This window comes from Anser brachyrhynchus (assembly GCF_964034855.1).
Source record: "Anser brachyrhynchus genome assembly, chromosome: 10".
Taxonomy (NCBI): domain Eukaryota; kingdom Metazoa; phylum Chordata; class Aves; order Anseriformes; family Anatidae; genus Anser; species Anser brachyrhynchus.
In genome coordinates this window covers 4777221-4793714 of record NC_137705.1, presented here as the reverse complement: position 1 = coordinate 4793714, position 16494 = coordinate 4777221, and the positions used below count along the sequence as shown (strand labels likewise).

At 44.9% G+C, this 16494-nt stretch overlaps 1 protein-coding gene across 32 annotated transcripts in view; it reads right to left on the bottom strand.

Moving 5' to 3' along the window:
* FOXP1 (forkhead box P1) overlaps positions 1-16494 on the bottom strand; it is a 384485-nt gene that overhangs the window by 41531 nt on the left and 326460 nt on the right. For all 32 annotated transcript variants that reach the window (XM_080606041.1, XM_080606022.1, XM_080606050.1 and 29 more), the window contains one exon: positions 5522-5626. In XM_080606041.1, the coding sequence (XP_080462167.1) occupies positions 5522-5626 (105 nt within the window). The remainder of the gene's footprint in view (positions 1-5521; positions 5627-16494) is intronic.

The window sequence follows — 16494 nt, the reverse complement described above, 5'->3', positions numbered from 1 at the left end:
ACATTAGAAAAAAAAAATATTGCACTATTAAAATGAAAACAGAGTTATACATTCAAGGCACATTTCAAACCGACACCCAAGCCTGACAGCCCTTCAAGAATCCCAGCTCACACATCTCAAAAGATTCTTCAATAACAGGGTTGGGTTTAAGCTTATATGTCAGGGCACAATGCAGCCCTTGTTTACCACCATATGGAGGTGCACACACAGAATTCTCCAAAAGTAAAGAAAGCAAAGGCTTAAAAGGAAAGAGTCAAGAGCCTCCCTTTTGACAAAAGTAGCCTATTTCGACAGCTGATTCCCTCTTTGAAAGCATACGGCACACATAAAATAAATACAGGTCACAAAAATTAACAAATCATCATAACTGTCTAATACATCCTGGGCTGGCTGCGGAAAAACAAGATCATTTTGGATTTATATCTGTAAGTATGGGATTTCCTGGACAGCTAATATCCACAAACAATCAAACACAGAGGACCATGAGAAAGAAGCAGCATTATTTCAAATTTGAGCTGAGAGTCGTGATTTTTAAAGGGCTGAAACAGGAACCGGAGCTGAAATCTGAAGCAAGTAAATTCCTTTACTAGGCACTGATGGACACTGTTGTGTTTCTCTTGGCCTTGTTGGAAGCTTTTAGGTCACTGGGTTTGGGATATTACCACAGATGAAAATCTAAGAACCACAGAAACTACAAAAATGACAAGTACCTCGAATCTCTCCAGCCTCACAAAAAAAAAGGGGGGGACGGGGGGGACCAACAATACTTCTCTGAAAAGAGTCAAACCTTTTTATGAGACCTGTTGCCAATATTAGTGCCACCGAATGATCTCATCTTTCATTCTGGCTAAATTCCAACACACAATTTCATTAACCCAGGTACTGCAGGTGATAAAACTCATTTTTCCCTAAAGAGACAGCTAAAAAGTACCAGTTATACATTTATGAAGTACCAGCAATCAAAATTATGGATTTTCTAAAAGGTTTTTAACTACTTTTATTGAAAGGAAAATCGCTGTCTCAGACTTTTGTGACACTATTGCTAATAATAAATTTTACCATTTAGACATAGCAGTAATATGGTAGACAGTGTCAATAAAAGTATGAAACAAAGATGATCCTCGCCTCTTAAGTAATGCTTTCTGATTACACACCGGAAATTATAATGTGAAACATAAACTAAGAGCACCTTAAAGTATAAAATGCAATAACGCAAGACAATGTGCCTCGGTGTGTACACCCGGCGTGCAAAAATATCGCACCGCACGGCGCAGGCAGGCAGTTCAGATCCTCTCTGGTCGCACCGGAATGCTAACCAGGGGAGTGAAAATCTTTCCGTACGCGTATAAAAGCGGAATTGCACGAGTTGGTTCAGGCTTGCTAGCTTTGCAGCCGCTCGGGAGCGGGGTGAGGCGCAGGGCTGTTTGTCTTTGGGCTCCTTTTCGGGAACTTTTCCTACCGACGCGGCAGGTGTCACTAGAGGGCACTGTGGGATTTGGGCCACCCGGCCTCCTCCTGCAGCGCCTGGAGAGGTCTTGAACTTCCGCACAATGTCAGAAAGGTTAATAAGGATGTTGTAAAAGAAACTGTAGCGCTGAAACCCGAAGAGCAGCTCCAAGGAGGTGGCGGTCTCCAAAACCAAGTGACCGCCTTCGTCCCTGTGTGGACGCGGGGCAGCGGCGGCCCCGCAGGCCTCCTGTCAGGGAGGCCGGAGGTTGCGGTGCGGGGAAGGCCGCAGCATGGCCTCTGGCCTCTGCCCCGCGCCCGCTCCCCGTCCTCGTCCTCGAAAGGTCCCTGCTCCACCAAAGGTCCCTGCCCTGCACACTGCAGATGAGCTGGGCGCAGGGCATTCTGACATGCAAATGATAGCAATTAATGCGTTTGAAACAATTTACGATTTCCGGCCTACTCAACGTGTATTAGCATATACCTGGTTTCTTTAATATACACTTTGTTTTTCCAAAACCACAAACATAGTTGCTGGAATTTCATGTGGAAGTGCTTAAGGGGTTGAAAGTTAACACCTTTGTGAGCTGAGCAGTCTCACAGTTGCTGCTAAACAAAAGCCTCTTTGTAGAAGCCTTCTCGAAATGTTTTCTTAACATGTTCCAAGTAGTTTTAGGCAGGCAACTAAAGTAAACAAGATGTTACCATGATAAAAACACTTGTGAAAACATTACAGAGTGCACTTAGTAGTTTCTTTCACATAAACTCTCCTTCATTTCATCAAAGTTAAATGCACATGAAGCAGATTACTAGCATCACTGTACTACGGGATTGAGGGATCTCTCCAAAGGTCTGTATCTCTCATTTAAAGGATAGATTTGTTTTTAAAATGGTACAGACATGATTAAACGCATCTAAACCACAATCAAACAACAACAACGAAAAAGATAAAAGGGAAAATAAAACCATATTCGATCTCCTCCTTCAATTTCTGCCCTGGATGCCTAGATACCTTGCTGAATAAACCAGCCTCCCTCCAGTAGCGATTCCCTAAACAATTTGTCGTATAGGGGCATATTTCTCTCTGCAACGGCCTTTAAACACATGCAAATGAAATCAAGGATATAGTCAATTCTGAAGGAAAGTCGCTCTGTGCTACTAATTGCTTCTTTCGCTGCCGACTGCGACGCGGGCGCTAGTTAAGACACGAGACACGTGTGCCCCCTCCAGCCTCCACCTTGCTCCCTGCAGCTTGGCAGAAGGCCACCGGGTCACAGCGGTGGGACTGGACGTGTTTTTGTTTTTTAGGCTTGGGCAGCACTGGGGACCATGCGGGGTGCTCCTGTTTCATTAGGCTTAGCAGCAGCCCCCACTGCTATCGGTTAGCTCTAACTGATGCCACATCACATGATAACCAGTGGCTGTTATATTAAAAAACAACACTAAAACTGCAACTTATTTCTAAAAGAAATAGGGAAATAAATGCGTACAATAGCCCGAGTATCTGCTGGTTCTGATAAGCATCCTCCTGTTGGCTGTGAGTGAAAGACAACTAGGATCGTTATTTGTACAGTATTTATCTTTGAAATCAAGGGCCCTGTGGTGTACCTCACCTTGGGAACAAACACTACAGAATGATCACAGAAGAGTGTCAAATCTCTGTTTTTGATTTACCAACAGTTATGATATTTCTTCCTCAGGAGGAAAAGAAATGAACCATGTTTTAGACCTGTGAGTCCTTTTTTCTCCCTTAACTGTAGAATCATTTTATTGGCATACAGGGCTTTCATTCCGCATGTAACTTCTCTTTGCTTTTCTAACAGGCCTTTTTACCGAGCTAAGTGAAATTAAGCAATGCTCAATGGATACACAGGCTGTATTTCACTTGTAAACAAGAGCTTTTCTCTTGAGGGGCCTGTCGAAAGAGCCTCACAGATCACGAGTACCAGAAAGAAACTTCAAGCATCTACCTGTTATCTTTTCACTGCCTAATGAATTTTGATAAATGGCAATATAATTTAAGGACAGATGCTCCACAGGAGACTTGGAAGGCTACAGCATAATTTTATGAAGAAACGCTCACTTCTTAACAGTGTCAATCTGCTGCTTAGGGACACTCGTTTCTGCATTCACTCTGGGTTAAGCATCACTCCGAACAATAGGACTTTGTCTGGACATCGTAGAATTTGGATAATGAGAAGATTTCCACGAGCCAATGGGCTTAAGAAAGTCACACAAAATACTTCTGCTGAAAGGGTTCGATGGGGAAAAAAAGACCGCTACCTTGAAAAGGTGAGCGATAAAAGAACCAGAATAGTTGGAGCTGCGAGCAGACCGAGCCGCTTCCTGCTGATGACCGGTTAAAGCCCAGCCTGGCCTGTACTGGATTTCAGGTTCTTTCCACCCACTGATGGCTCCCAGCACCTCCTCCGGGTGAACTGGGTCTAGTCACTGAAACTTCTCCAAATCACCACCGAAAACCCATCTCGTCTCCATCCATATTGTGACTCGAGGGCTGTATCTTCTACACACGCTCAGGTCAAGCTGTGCACTGCTCTGTAACAAACCCTCCTAAAACCACAAGATCTGCCTGGAACAGAGGACTACCACATCAAGCAAACATGGCACCATCTGACCTTATGTGACTATACACGTTACTCCAGTATCTAAGGCTACCGCAGGACCTTTCCCTTGTGATAACTGCAATAAAAAATAGAATTGTTTTAAAGGTCTAAACGCTATGGTATGGCATATGAATATGAATGAGCTGGCAAGTATGGAGAGATTAGCATTTATTTCACTTAAGTGAACAACAGGATGAATTAAAAGAAACGAGGCCACCCTTCATGGAAATTTATGACTAGCACCTTCTTATTTTGTAATCCTCTTGTAATGAGAACCTTTTCATTACTGTACCATTCCTGACTTATATGTTTATATTAGGACCAGTGCTACTCCCACTGAATTCAGGAGGGTTTTGCCAGTGGAAGCAAAACTTGCCCACTGTTCTGAGAGCAAAAACCTATCTGCACCTCATCACCTAACAAACATCTTCCACTTGCTATCACCTTTCCCTCCCTCACATAAAAATCCAGGAACTGCCCCAGACACAAAAGACACAGCTGGACGTTTAGGGACCAATTCTACTTATCCATACTGATGAATTCCATGTACTTATGTGGACTAACTACATGAGATCACCATTGTAAATGGGAGAATTTGTCCCCTTGTGCATTTAAATCACAAGCATTGCCTGGCCAGTTGGTCTTTCGAGATCTAACAATCGAATAAGCCATAATCATTTCAGAGAGATCAGTGCACAAACATTCAAGAACATGGATGCACCAAAAACATGTGTGTACCTGGTGATCTACCCAGACAGAAAACTCTTTTGTGGAAGGAACAGTTTTTGCTCCAGCTTGGAGGGGTGAGGCTGATGATTTAGCTGTGGAGCAGCCATGTGTAAGTTATTAGAGCTCTGCTGGTCCTTCCCTGCATTGGGATGCACGCATTACCACATACTAGTCCATAATGCACTGTTTATGCAACGTGTAAAACTGTGTTCTTTGGCAGCAAGGAAAGGTCTGCAGCAAACTGCAGGGGCCCAATTAATATAATTATAGTTTATTTTTAGTAGTGTAGACTTTGTTCATTAGTTACTTATTTGACATAAATTAAATTTCACGTGATGCTCTGCAATTCTCTGTTCAATTACAGAGTTAATTTAAGACTAAATTTCTAAATTAAACTGAAATCAAGGTTAAATCAAGGTTGCATTGTTTACATTATCAATACTGCAACTTAAAAATTATTTAAATAATAAAAAAAAAAGGCTGCAGAATTGCAAACAATCTATTTTATAGTAATACACTGAGCAAGACCATACTTTCCCCATGGGGCTAATTTACTATCCCCTGTTAAAACGTTCTTGAGCCTGATCCAAAAGCCACTGAAGTGAAAGGGAGCTCTCAGTTGACTTCAATGGGCTTTGCATCAGGCCCGTGGGTGAGTGACAGCACACAAAATTTCAGGGCATGCTTTCTGTACAATGCAAGTGCCAAGAAAACATTCTTACTTTAGAAACGACTGGAAGTCTTCACATACTGCTTCACAGCCTGGCCATTTGCATACGCCGTGTCCATAGAGCGGATGGCTGTGTGAGTGCTCCTCGTGGGATAAACTGGAGGAGAGAAAGAGAAAAGAGAGAAAGTGTTGTAACTGAACGTACCGCACCAATTACTCTTCACAAAGACTCCAAAGAGCGGCAAACAACAGATCCTGAAACATCCCTAACATCTCACGGTACCCACCTGACGCTGTGCATGGGTTTTCATGCAGAATTAAATACCATTTGCAGAGTGAAACGTGTCATTCTTACTTAGCTACCCTCCTACATTTCATTCATTAATTAAAAGCTTTGTAAAGAAGTTAAATTAACATGGATGGGGGAGAAATCATTTGACAGACCTGCTTAATATCCTGCTTGATATTTTGCTGAGAAATTTATGAACATTGCATATTTACAATTCAACTTCATTGGGAAGAAAAGTCATCTCCATAAAGGGATATATTCTTATAACACAATGCAGCTAGACCCAAGGTGTTCCACACCACTATAGAAAGAAGAAAAGCACCACGTTTGCAGCCTTGGCTTTTTCCCATCACATTATCTACTTAATGGGGTGGGTGGGTTTTTTTGTTTGTTTTTTTTTTGTTCATTTTTGTTTCTTATTGCTTTTTTCCCCCCCCAGTTTTATTTCTCTTCTCTTGCGGGCTGTTTCTTTGCACAAGCACAGCCTTCTTACATCCCAGTAAAACAGATTCACCCATACTTTCAAATGTGAAACCCATCATAAAAAAGGAACCATGTAATCAAAGGACTCCACAGCACGAGGGGTTAGTGGGGGCCGTTAACCTTGCTAAGGTTTGGCAGTAACGTCACAGAGCTTTCTGACTACTGAAAGCAGGGTTAAAGAAGAAATTCATATGAACACTAAGGGGTTAATCCTTCAGCGGGATTCCAATCAATACGTAATGATTTGGCTGCACTGATCCAAGTCATGAGACGCTTTGATCCAGGCCATGTGGTGCTCAGGGAAATGTATCTGTTGCACTAACTGATGAACCATATTCTAAAATATCTTCTTTATTCAACTTCTGCATGGAAACTTCTTAAGTAAAGGAATTATTTTTGCAACATTTTCCATAACCGCAGATGACTTTAAACATAAAATGTCAAAATAATATTGAAATCTCTATTTTATGCTTACACACATATCTATTTTTCACAGCAAATCTTTTTGCTACAGCGTGCCTGTGCCATATTATGAACTTCAAACATACACAAAGGATATGAACACATACCAGCATCTAGGTGTGGCTTTTATGACTTATTTTATCCTGGACTACAGGTAACGTTATGGATAAACACCTACTTTCTGCCATTTTATGTTTATACACATGTGGAAATGCCGTTTATTCTTGTTCTGTAATATTATCTGCCTGCGTACTGTAACAAAATTTTGTTCTTATTATTTCTCATGCACTGGATAGCAAAAGCGCTGTAGAAAACACTCGAAGTGTTAACTCAAATGCAAGGATGTTGCCTGAGAAATTGCTGCCCAGACTCCGCTACTTCTGTGTTTGGGCCCAACAATAATCTGAAGATAACTAAAGGATTTTTAATTTCTTTAATTCCTCTCGAAGCAAAAAGGTACAGATCTGACTGGAAAAGGTATTATGAGATGCACATGAAATGAATTCATGATTTCATTAAAATATTATTTTTGACAGTTTCCAAATAGTTCTTCAAGCATAAATATATGCATCAGCTAGCTTATTTCCTAAAAAAAAAAAAGACAAAAAAACACTGTAGGTGGGAAGACTTGCAAAGGTTTTCTCTATAAGGGAATATTTCACTTAATCAGATTTTAAAACATGCAAGTGGGGAGAGGTTCTATCTGTTGAGTTTTTGAAAAGAACAAAGGGACCAATGCATTCATTGCAAGGAAATTAGAAAATTACTACAGCACACATTTCCTCGGTTGAAAAAGAGGGAGGATGGCTGAAGATACACTGTCCACTCAAGTTAGACATGCATATGGTCAAATGCCCTCCATACACATCGGAAAAGAGTAATTTGGAAAATAATGGGTTTTGTCATCTGCTTCTATATCTGAATAAAGCAAAGTGTGAGGAAGTAGGCTTTCATGTTAACACTCCATTAAAGTCCACGAAGACTATATATGAGAGTTATGATTTCAGTCTGTTTGGCAGAACCCAAAAAATTGTAGCCTATTAATTTACGCAGCGAGTGTTACCCATACCCCAAGACGAGTGCAGAAACGCCATGTGACACCAAGTAAGGAGTCGGTCTCCTGTGGGGTTTAAGCACTGTAAATCTCATTATAATATCAACAGCAGTCACATGGCTTAAACCCCCAGCAGGGCTTTTTAAAGTTTCTCCGCGAGAGCCTAAAGGCCATGGCCAAGTCAACGGAAAGAGTCCTACCGAGATTTGTATTTATTTTTTAAATCCAAGTGCAAATCTCCTTTCTTTCCAGGGATCTTGCACAAGACAAGACTAACTATGTAGGACATGATACCCTGGGTATTGTGTCCAAAGAAAATGACTGAATGACCAAGAGAGTATCAACTGTACACCGCACTCAGCGTGTCGAAGGCTAGTGCTGTCAATAGCCAGGGAGACCGGTGCTGACCGTAAACAGGAACTTAAAAGGTCGTTTCTGCTAACAAGACGCTAAGCGTAATATACTTAACACCTACGTACAGCTTCCACTGCCATGTGACAGAGCAGAGCAACTACTTAAACCTACCAAAAATAGATACTTCAAAGAGAAAAAAAGCCCTCGGTATGTAAAGAAAAACGCAGGCACCCTCCGTAGGCAGCGCCTTTCCGAAGCCGGTTACTGCGATCCCGCTCCGGGGCTTTTCAGTCGTGCGTTTCGGTGACCTTTATGTGTCACTATCAGATTACTGCTATTTCATCCATCCCACTTCTGGAGATGTTATAGATTGCCACTTGTTCGCTGGTGCAGCCTTAAGAAGCACCTCGAAACAAAACAAAGGGCGGTTTATGCAGAAACGGATATAACGCACAAAAGATACACAGCCAGTGGAAATGAATGGAGAACTCTGTTTTCCTTTAACCGATCTAAGTACTCACTTTGTTTAAGCAAACAGAGGTGGAAAATGAAGATTTTAATCCAGTACATAAACAAACAGTTCTCCGGGCACAATACGAATGTATATTTTTTAATTGCTCGATGATATTGTGTCTGCATACAGGCACAGTTTCTGTCATCCGGATGCATCCTTGGTCGCACTGCGGAGACAGACTCGCAGAAGATCTGAGCATTGGCAAGCAGAAGCAAGTTTTTGGTCTGTTTGATTTCTAATGACACATTAGAGTAGGTGTTTGTTTCTGTCACCCTCTCCTTCCCAGGAATGCGTATTCCTGGTTGGGTACTGGTGATGCAACAGCAGTTAAGTGGAGGCGATTTTATAACAATACGACGAAGGAACACACGATGCAAAATCAAGACTACGTCTTTTTTATCTTCCTTGTAAGCTATTTGCATACAAAACGCTTAACATACAATAGAATTAATTCCAAATAACGCAACAGCGCAGCATTATTACATCAAAGCACAACAAATAACCCTCTGGCAAGTAAAATTTCTTGCGCAAGTCAGCTTATTCATGACATACGGCAAAGTAACGAAATCCATGTGGGAAGCTGCAAACTGCGTAAGTGTCCACTTAGCTCTTGCTGCCTGCAGCCTGCCTTCCGGAAAGGCAGCTCTGCGGGGCCGGGGCCAAGGGCCAGGTGCTTCCAGGGCTCCGGGAGCTGTGTGTGTGGAGCACAGGGGGCTGCAGCGCTGCCTTCGTCACCCCGGGGAGCTCCGGGGGCTCCGGAAGAGAACCACCACCCACCCCAACAGGGGCTGCCGTCAGAGCCGCCACCTGCACAGTTTCGCCCAGAGAACTTTTGGGATGTATCTGCTGGGCTGCAGCATCACTAGGGACTTGCAGGTAGAGAAGCCACAGGCAGCTAAGCCCAGATGAAGAAACCAAGTAGCATTTACCCAAACTAGAGACAGGAGCACAGTGGGTACGAGGGAAAGCAGTGACCAAAACACCAGCACAAAAGCCACCCCTGCTGTGTCGTTCACTTCTTCCATACTTACTAACCAGGTGAAACTGGGTACCATGCTTGGAAACACTGGCAAGAAAGTCACGGTTGGATGTAAAAGCCAAGCAAGCAGAAGCCTCAGTAATAAATAGTACTTCTGCCACACAGCAGACCATATTTTAAATATTCATGACACTGACATAGTTCATATTCCACTGTCTCTCTTCCACATCTGCTTGGGCCAACGATCTTTGCCAAAACACTGGGGGAAGTCAGGGATGTAGAGAAGCATCCTTATTTTCTATTATAGTTATGAAGCATCTGCTCACGTTTTAACAGTGCAGAGAACATGCCTGAGCCACCTGCACACTGAAAAAATCAATACCACATCTCCTGCTTTCCTCTTGGAAGAGGTCCGAGCCGAGCGCCCACAGAATTGCAGAATTGCCTTTTTTTAATTATTATTTTTACTTTTCAGGGGCAACGGGAAGTGACTTCATCTTTGCCAGGTGCCGCGAAAGCGACGGTGGTGCAAAGCCTGGGTGGGAGCACGGGGCTCAGCCACGCACAACGCAATGCTTCGGGCTGAGGCAGGTGGCACAGCCACGAAACGCCACCAGTGCTGATTTCCGTCCTGTAAAGGAGGGGGTGAGACACCACCGGGAACCAAGACTGTCTCCTGCACTTGTGACTGCCAGGGGAGCCCTAAACCTCACCAAAAGGCACAGGAGGAATAAATCTGGTGAAAAATGTCAAAATCCTCTGAGTCAGAAATGCTTGTTGTATTAATTTTAAATCAAAATGGAAGCCGTAATGATTAAATCCTTGTACTAACCAATTCCTAAGTCACCAACAACAAGCAAACACCCGTGCTCGAATGCAAGTTTCTGTCTTAAAGACAGAATCAAGTGAATAAGGATATGTTTGGCAGTGAAGTTGCACCGGTACAAATCCCTTCGAATTAATACCAGTGTGGCTTAGCACCCCCTTTCTTTCTAAATTGTGATTCAGAAAAATATATATATGAAGAAGAGCATTAAATCCACACACTCAGCCTGGCTAAATATTCATGCCTCCACCCCAGCCCCAGTAACTGCCCAGAAAGCAGGTATTTAATGTGAAGAGAGAGTTATCGGAGCACAGTAAATGCCTCTCCACCGCTAGGTAAAGCTTCGCAGAGGGCCGTGGGCCTTTGGGAGAGGTGACATTTGACGTGCGTGGCCAGCGGCAGCTCTACCGAGAGCTGGCGTGCAGGTTTCTGGCTGCTTCGTAGGGCTGCCTTTCTCCCCTTCCTCACTGCTTTAGTCCACATCCAGAGCGAGAGCTAAAAGAAGCTCATGTTTTACATCAAGCCCTATTGGAAGTAACAGGAGTAGTATATTACATTTTAAATGACTACACCAATTTAAGACAAATCAGGTTAAAACTGCAGCCTACAGGCTGAAATCCTCTCTTCTAATCGGAGCGCACCAACTTGTATACTTGTGTAGAAGAAAAAAATCCAAAGCCACAGCACTGCCGTTGTAACACGAGAGCAGCAGAGCACTGACAACCCCTGCCCTACGCCCTTACGCGACCGCGGCACCGCTCCCTGCACGCCTGTTGCAAGGGGAGCGCCGGAGCATTTGCAGCAAGACTAGGACGAAATCTGGCTCGCATTCCCCTGCTCCTCCACCCCCATCCCCACAGCACGCTGCGAGAGTATAACCAGACTGGATAATTAAACACATCATCTTCTGGTTTTAATCTGTGAACGGATGGTTTGGATTATTAATCAACATTATGACCCTCTAGCACTCTAAATGTACTTCGTACTTCTTCCAGTGGCAGCCCCGCTTCCCACCCCGCAGCAGAACTGCCACGGGGCCCCGACAGCCACTGCCCTACATCACCTCCTTGGAGGAATCGAGTCCACTGCTAGACTATTTAAAAGAAATGCCCAATGAAAAAAAAAAAAAAAAAAAAAAAGGAGAGAAAACCCACAGCATTGAATCCATCACTTATCAGGTGGAAATTCCATTCCTGCACTTGAATTTAGCATTAACGAGTTTCTGTACTATTTAAAACTCGTATTTTTTTTATTTCAACCTTGTGCCTCAGTACAGTAGTGAAAAGCACATCAAATATACCCAGACGCACATGATTTGAAACACTGGATTTTAAATTCCAGCATTGCTAACTAATGAGAACAATTTTTTCCCTCTTCCTCTTTGTAGCATCACTTCATGTACTTACATACCATAATCACATCCTCCTAGAGCCTCTATTTTTCCAGGGTGTAGATCTTTAATTCCCTTTAATCTGTCTTCACAGCCTATTCCCTCCAACTCCTTTATCATCCTAGCTGCTCTCTTCTAGATTTGCTCCAGCTTCTCTTTATCCTTTCTGCAAGAGAGTGGCCAATTGTACATCGCACTCTAATTGTGGTTTAACTGGTTCTGCATAATGGGGACCAGGAAAAAGGACCAACTCGGATGCGAGACGCGTGTTTACACCACCCATGACTGCACTCACCTGTTTAACTGAGACACGGCACAGAACGTCCCACCTTCATTGCTCAACCCCGATCATGCCTCAGTCCTTTCCCACACAATCGATGCGGAGCGGCTGACGTGGCCGTTTGAGAAGGCAGTTTGGAATTTTTAGTTCCTATCTGGGCTGCTTTCTACTCATCCTTGCTAAATCTCATTTTATTCCTCTCTGAACCGTCTCCCAATTATTCAGATGAAAAGGGATTGATTCAGTATCTTAGTTTAATTAGGAAAAAAACGTGATCGTAGCACTTTCTGGTGTGCTTGGATGTTTTTTTTCCTATACTTTCAAGCCCAGCAACCCCATCCTTCCTATACAACCCATTTGCAGGGCAGAGGGAAGGGGCAACGGCAAGGCTTTGGCCCCGATTCAGCAACGCTTTTAAGAACACACGCAAGATTAAAAAACACAGGATTAGACCTTGAACTTCACTGAGACCGAGGTGTAAAATTACAGCCATACGTACATACTTTGTAAAAAGATCCTGTTTGCCAACCTTATTTCACTGCAATTTATATTCTGTTGTTACACTTAAATTTACAGCAAAAGAAAACCCCGAGAAGCAAGATCTGCTCTTGCTAAACAACACAATTATGTTCTACTACCTTTAGAGCCGAGGCGAATCTTTCCCCCCTATACAAACCGGTGAGATGTCAACAGATATGATTAGCATGGATTATTCACTTCGGTATTTCCCACCCCTGTCCCACAGGCACACCAAAGGCAGCACAGAAGGTGACTGTCACATCACATAGGCGGTGACAGTCCGCGCGGCATGCCTGCACCGCCACGGTCCTGCGGCAGCTAAAAAAAGTGCCGTTTGGGAAAACGGTCATAAAAATAATTGTGATAAATAGTTACTCTAAGGGAGAATCACGGTTAAACTGCTGAATTCTCCCCGCCGCTTGCTTTCCCTCCAAAGGATGCTGGTTTAAAAAAGCACTAAAATCTAGAGGACACCAGCCTGTTTCCCCAGGGAAGCGCGCTGAATCACACAGGTAGTGTAAATATCAGATGCTGCTGCAGGTGCTAGGCGTCTATTTGTTTGTGTTTACTGAAAGGCATAACAAATAGTCACGCTAAAGCAGAACAACATTTGGCAGCGGGATGATAGCTACCAGAGCAGCCATAAATCACGCTCACTTGTTTATCCTCGAACCGCTGCACCCCGCCACGGCTCCGGCCCCCCTCTGCGAGAGCCCCTTTGCTGTGCTGTGCCCTTCCCTGGGGCACCCCGGTGGCAGCAGCAGTGCATGGGTGGCACCGGGGGACCCGGCGTCCTCGTCGTCGCTGCACAGCCAGGGAGGCTGTGCCACGTCACCTCGCCACCCAAAAAGAAAGAAAGGAGAAGATAAAGAGGGAAGGAGGAGTTGCGTGACGCAGGCGGCCAGCTACCATCGTTTACAGCTTTGCAACTTCGGAGTTAATTCGCAGTATAAACAAGGACGAAAATGTTTCTTCCGAGCAAGACTTCCTGTAAACTGTTCATTAGAGCGGGGCTGGGAGCGGGGCTGGTGCACCTGCTGATTAACCAGGCGCTCCAAGAACAAACACAAACCGCAGCCAGCGAGATTGTTCTGGAATCCGCTCCGAGCTGATTTTCTCTCCCCCCACGTTATAAATTGGATTCTCCAATAAAACAAACAGCAGAACATAGGTTGCCGAGAGTTAAAAATCTACTTTTTACACTACATTGACCACAGCACCCACAGGCACAGCTACAATGTCTTTCTATGAATGGGACAGATTGCCATATGGATGCAGACACTGAACAAGCTGTACAACTCCTGGCGACAAGTGCCTGGGGGACTGTCCTATATTAGCACCACCTGTGCTGTGGAAATTGTGCTCTGTGTATGAAGTGGTATTTAAGGGCCCATCACGATGTTATTTTTGAGTACGCACAAAAAGGAAAATTACAGTCAAAAGAATTCTCTGGCCAGCGGATCCGTTGCTCGGTTCCCGAGACCGTTTCCCAAAGGAGCGGTTATCGTCTCTATTCCCGCGGCCCAAACTGACGAGCTGCAACGCACATTGCCCGGGCTTACACCGTGGCGTTAATGAGAAGAATGCACCATCGAACATACGCGTGCTTTTCCCGAGCATGGGGAGAAATTAGAGCCCCACGCCCCCTGAAAGCACCAGCGATATGGCAAGTACCTGCTGGCACTGCACACGCTGCTCCGCACAATTCTCCTGCGAGTGCAGCAGGTAGAGCACAAATCCCCAGCACCAACCTCTCAGCCCGACAAAAGCAGAGCCCAGCTCAGCGCGAGGCGTCGAGGGAGGAGGGAGAAGGGCTCTGAGCAGGACCCAGCTGCTCTACGAAGGGAGATCTCCCCCCTCTCGAACTGCAAGAAAAAAAAAGGATGCCAAGAAAAAGAAAAGTAAAATAAATTGAATTAAAGAAAAACAGTTGTAAAGTGAACGTTACAACCTGGGAAAAATGATGTCATTTTATTGAAAAACTCGTTTTTTTCCATTAAACCATAGTGAAATGGATAAAGTTTATAAAGCTTAATGGTGGCGTTCTACTTTAAATGCTACTCAATATCTTAGCAGTGCGATATAACATGATATAACAGCTGTCAGGCTAACGGCTTCGTTTTTATTGAACAGCAGAGAAAATAGTCACACAAAAATCACCTAACTTCTCCTCCGCTTTTATGGCATTTTCAAGGGTGTTTCTTTTCCATTCTCGGGCTGAGGGATGTATGATAAAAAAATGGTGCAGCTCTTCATTAGCTCCCTGCCCGGCTCTTTAGGACAGTCAGGTCTCCTGAACAAATGCTGAGGAAGGACAACTTGCACACAGGAGGAAATCCAAAAAGAAAAAAGAAAAAAAGAAAAAAAAAAAAGAACAGGAATCCACAGTGCAGTAAAACAAAACCAGGTCACTTTTTAAGACCGCTACATAAACACCTCTAATAAAAGAAGAGGACAAATTTTCATTGGACTTCAAGTTATTTAGACAGGAATGTTTTAGTAAAAGTTTAACTGCAAAGTGCATGCAATTAACAGAAAGCCATCAGCTATTTCTCTGCTATGTAAAAATAGCATTAAGCTGTATTAAACGCACGTGTAAGTATCTCAGTTGCAAGAAAAGGGAGGAGATATGCAAAGCACTCAGATATCAAACAATGATCTGTCGGCCAGATGGAGGAATAAAACAATACATATGCTAAAATTTGGAAAAGTTCTGTTCTGTGTCTGCCAAGGCTCACCCGATCTATTTTAAGTGCTTTTTGATACATTAGCGTAGTGTTTGGAGTTGGACAAGTGATCATTATTACACGTGACCAGAAAGCAACAAGCCGTTTGTGTTCGGGAGCTCCCTGGTGGCAGGGCAGATCCCGGGGCTGCGCAGCGTCAGCCACAACAGCCTCGCCCAGCCCAGGGCCGCACGCTGCACCAGGTGCCTACGGACGGGCTAACTCAGCATCTTCTGCTGGGGGGGGGGAACGACAACAAAAAACAAACCAGAAACACCTTTTTAGGGTTTAGCAAAGCAGTTCTCTGAAAGCCGTAACGTGATCAAAGGACGCCCGGACGGAGCGGGAGCAAATGGTCTGTGCGACCGACGGGAGGCTCCTCGGAAAGAAGGACGGAGGGGGCAGGCAGCACGGGGTGCTACGCCCCGAATTCGGATACCGGTAACAACAAATGCCTGCTGAGGTTTCAAACTGAGGAACAGCAACTCCAGGTCTGAGTCACGGCCGGTACTTTTCAAAGCCCATTACCCCGAGCAGTGACTCAGACGGGGAGAGCGACGGCGGCGATTTCGCCGGCTCTGGCAGGATCGGGTCGGATGCTGCGAGCTGTACAGCCAGGGCGTGGGGGGTGCCGCGACAGCCCCAGCACTGAGCACGTCGGGAAGGAACGCAGCCACCACGGGGAGTCACCTGGTGCCCCCAGCCAGCCCCACGAGCTGCTCAGGTGCTGGTAGGGGTCCTGGTGGGGTTTGCACCCACGTCCCGCGCAGCATCCGAGCCCCGTCGGGGAGGCAGCACGGTGGGAACACCCATTGCTTACCAGGGGCTGGATTTGAGGAAACCAAACCAAAGGAAACTCTGCTGATGGTGAAGTGCGAGGAGCTCAGCAAACCGCGAGGAGCAGCTGGGAGGAGCCGCGGCTGAGCAGTGCTGCTGGCACCAGCGCCGAGCGAGGGCCTGGGACCGCACGGAGCTACCGGCCAGGGGAGGATCAGGCCCGGGGAGCATATGGACTGCGGGCTGAAGCGTTTCATCCCGAGCGTTAATAATGGACCGAAATCTGTAATTCTTAATTGTGCTGAATCCTAATGCCCTCGTCTAAGGGCCCTGGGATTTCGATGGGAGGATCAGCTGGCACGGCAGATAACA